This window comes from Lycium barbarum, chromosome 1 (genome assembly GCF_019175385.1).
Source record: "Lycium barbarum isolate Lr01 chromosome 1, ASM1917538v2, whole genome shotgun sequence".
NCBI lineage: Eukaryota > Viridiplantae > Streptophyta > Magnoliopsida > Solanales > Solanaceae > Lycium > Lycium barbarum.
In genome coordinates, this window is record NC_083337.1 from 164,502,549 (window position 1) to 164,506,130 (window position 3,582).

General features: G+C 34.9%; 1 protein-coding gene across 1 annotated transcript; it reads left to right on the forward strand.

Annotated features, from left to right (window-relative positions):
• Nucleotides 1–2,233: 2,233 nt before the first annotated feature.
• Nucleotides 2,234–3,582, forward strand: LOC132604417 (putative phytosulfokines 6). The gene is made up of 3 exons (XM_060317918.1): nucleotides 2,234–2,431; nucleotides 2,539–2,621; nucleotides 3,303–3,582. Exons 1-3 carry the CDS (start codon nucleotides 2,338–2,340, stop codon nucleotides 3,414–3,416), a joined length of 291 nt encoding a protein of 96 aa, XP_060173901.1. The 5' UTR covers nucleotides 2,234–2,337; the 3' UTR covers nucleotides 3,417–3,582.

Below are 3,582 nucleotides of genomic sequence, written 5' to 3' on the forward strand. Positions count from 1 at the left end.
TTATACCCAATCTTCTTATTTCGGTAAATGAAAAATTATTAAGTATCAATCATTTGTTAAAGAATTATGAGGGTCAACGGTTTTAATTAAGGAATTTAACATATAATTGTGTAAGAACTATTAGGCGAGCCCCGAGCGTTGGGCGTCAGGCGTGTTTAGGGTGTATAATCGGACGCTTAGAGCGTAAGCCTCGCAGGAATTAAACCCCGCACATAAGCCCTGGGGTATTTTGCTAGTGCCCCGCCCCGGGACGAGTCCCAAAAATGCCTTTTAAAACACTGGTCTGCAGATATAGTGAAAGGTAAATTGGAAGTGTTGCTCAATACAAATCGAATTCGAAAATAGAGAATCTCTTTACAGAGAATCTATCCAATACAAACCGAATTAGTAGACGTGAGATGTTAGATCGTGTCTAATATATAGAGTTATTAAATTGACATACACATCCATTCGCGAAACCGCATAACTATATCGAAAATTCATCTTTAAGTACTCTCTCGGTCTCAATAAATATAAGGACTCAAACATGTTAGGTTTTTGGATTTTTCCTTCCTATGTGGAATTAAATTAATAAAATTCAATCCAATTAGGTTTTTGGCTTTTCCCTTCCTATATGGAATTGGACTCATAAAACTCAATCTAATTTTGCCCAGAATTTTCTCTATATATAGGATCAATTTAGGTCTTATTTTAAGAACACAAGAGTGAATTCATAGCAGTCATATAGCGAGAAAAACGTGAGAGAGAAAATAGATTTTCGTCCAGAAATTTTCTGCTACAGCAGTACGCTTTAAATTGTGTTTCCCGATTCGTTAACCGTTGGATCGTGCTGAAATTGGAACTGAGGGTTCTCAACATTTGGTTCTTCGATTTCAACGGTGAAGATCAGATTTTGTGGTCTGTAGCTCCAGTTTTCGAGTACAAACAGTAGCTCATTTTTGGGGGTGATTTCTCTCCTTTCTTCCCTAGTTTTGGTGCTATCTTTTATGTATTGTTGCTCCGTGCTTGGATTTGTTGTTGTAGCCCTTTGGAGAACATTGTTGTAACTCTTGTTGATTTGATTATAGTGGAGCTTTTGTGGGCCGGGGGTCCCGTGGATGTTTCCTCTTCACATTGAAGGGGTTTTAGCACGTAAATTTGGTGTCTCTTCCATTCGATTTATTTTTGCTTGCTTTGCTATTTTATTGTTGGTATAGTTGTTGCCCGGATTCCATTTGTGCTAGTGTTTATTGTCTTCTCTTGCTTCAAATAGTGTGGGAAGTTTCGACTTGGGTATTTCTTCCGCTATTACCTCGTCGTGCAATTTGGTTATTGCTTGTTTCTTCCCAACAAAGCATAACGAAAATTCACATGTATAAACATGAGATTTATTATATTTTGAAGAAAATTGTTTATATCTTCCCCAATTTATATCCGAACAATATCCGGAAAGAATTCTTTCACGTTTCAGAGTCATTCGGTTATGTTTCCTTATTTTCCCAACAGATACAAGATGCTTAAATATATAAAGTTAAATAAAGTATAGCAGTAAAACTTCTAAAGGAGGAAAGATAATTAGTGATGTGAATTGTTTTGAGCAACAGTTGTCTGCATGTCCAAAAGGTTGACTACTTGATCAATCCTGTCAACCAATCCTGTCAACCACTAATATTAATCGAATTTTGGAGTCTTTGAATGTTGCTTGGACCACTATATACACTGACATTGAGTATAGAAAATTAGAACACCTCCTTGTCCTTTTCTTCCCCAAAAAAGCAACGGTAACTATAAAATTAACTTTTACTATTAAATTGTTAAGTGAAACATAAATTATACGATCTGAAAGCTTAAATTACGGAGAAGGTAACAAGATTTGAGTACCTGTTACAGTGAAAATTTTGTAGAACCTATGCCAAAAATATATAAACAACTTTCTTTTATATATGTATAGTACATAATTGAGAAACTTAAGTGTACATAAATACTTTTATTCCCTTTAAGTGCATGTTTTTCACTTTGAAGAAAATAAATTCTCTCTCACACCTACTCACCAGATAAAAGTTGACTGTTAAGTGTTATCACATGAGATGATGAGAATGGGGATATGTAAAAAAAGATGATGCGTAGGTGGGGCCAAGATTTCAAAGGTGTTTTGTGAGACTGTGACTGCAATTCCAATGGGCTTTTATGAAACTCAGATTAATTAAGTAGTGCGCCTTTTTGCATGTTATATATACAAGACACGTTTCCTTTCCACAACCCTCAACTATCGATATAATTATCTTTCTCTTCCACTTTCTCTCATTTGATACATTCTCAAACCTAAAATTATCTAAGCCTGGAACTAAAGAACCACACATGAAGCAAAGCATATGTTTTCTTGTATATCTGATCTTCCTATTTGTTTTGCTTTCACCAGCATCATCTTCCCATTTCTTATCAACCAGTGAAGGTAATTAATTAGCTGAATTAATGCTTATGTATGTTAAATATGCAGTATAATCCTGTTTTAATTGAGCCAATAAACTAAGAAACTAGTTTTGATTTAATTGCTTGCAGTACTCAAAGAGGAGGTAAAGATCAATGGAAAAGTGAGCCTTCCATATTCACTTGACCAGATGGAAACCACCGATTCATTAAATGTAATCTCCTCATTCTCTGACTCGTATCTGTCTTTAGCTGAATTTAGTTCATGTCTTTGCTTCTTGTGTTCTTTGTCTTATAGAGCTCTAGAGTTTGTTAAAATATTCTATATTAGTTGAGGAAATAGGTTGTTATCTTTTCATTTGATCTTTTATCAATCCGGGATAAGTGCAAACATAAATGATTTTGAGGCCTTGTTTAATTACCTATGCCTTACAAGTCTATTCCACTCCGGATTAACTTCAGATATACAGGAATAAAGTTACAAAAATTTGCTTCTGAAATTACAGGTTGGTAGGTTACATACATGATTATGGATGAAGTTTAGACATTTTACATACACTTTCGCGACATATTTTTGGTCAAATCTTTACCTCATAAGCGAGCTTTTTGGGTTAAGGTAGACCCAAGATTCTTCTCTTAAAGTTCATTCCAAATCTTGGCTTAGTGTTGGGGACCATGTTATTGTTCATGCTCTAGCCTCTAGATGTCTAGTATTGGGCGTGCGCCTAATTAGAATGTTCATACATTAGTTAATGGACGGAGTTACTGTTTCCTCGAATATAATCCTCATATAATATTGGACAATCCTCACCTTATAAACTAGTTTTTGAAGTTATTAAGATAACATAATCTTCCTTTACTTACTCTGGATTTGGTTCATTAATTACACTTTGTAGAAGCTGATGGGGTTGGAGGAATGTGAAGATGAAGATGGAGAATGCTTTAAGAGAAGGGTACTTGCAGAAGCACACCTTGATTACATCTACACTCAGCACCATAATCATCCTTGATAATACTCTTGGAAAATTATCTTTATAAACCTTTTCAACATGAAATAATCCTCCTACGTTTTCCTTTTTAGTGCATTTCTTTTCTAACCCGCTATTTAGAGATAGGGCCTCTTGTAAGTTTGGCAGATAAACTTGTACTTCTGTGTTTCTAAGCTATTTTCAGTTA

What these genes read in the sequence shown, in the direction of transcription:
- LOC132604417 (XM_060317918.1), top strand. Translation starts at nt 2,338, where the DNA reads ATGAAGCAAAGCATATGTTTTCTTGTATATCTGATCTTCCTATTTGTT. An exon ending in TTTCTTATCAACCAGTGAAG is followed by an intron (nt 2,432 to 2,538) that starts GTAATTAATTAG and finishes AATTGCTTGCAG; the next exon opens with TACTCAAAGAGGAGGTAAAG. An exon ending in AAACCACCGATTCATTAAAT is followed by an intron (nt 2,622 to 3,302) that starts GTAATCTCCTCA and finishes TACACTTTGTAG; the next exon opens with AAGCTGATGGGGTTGGAGGA.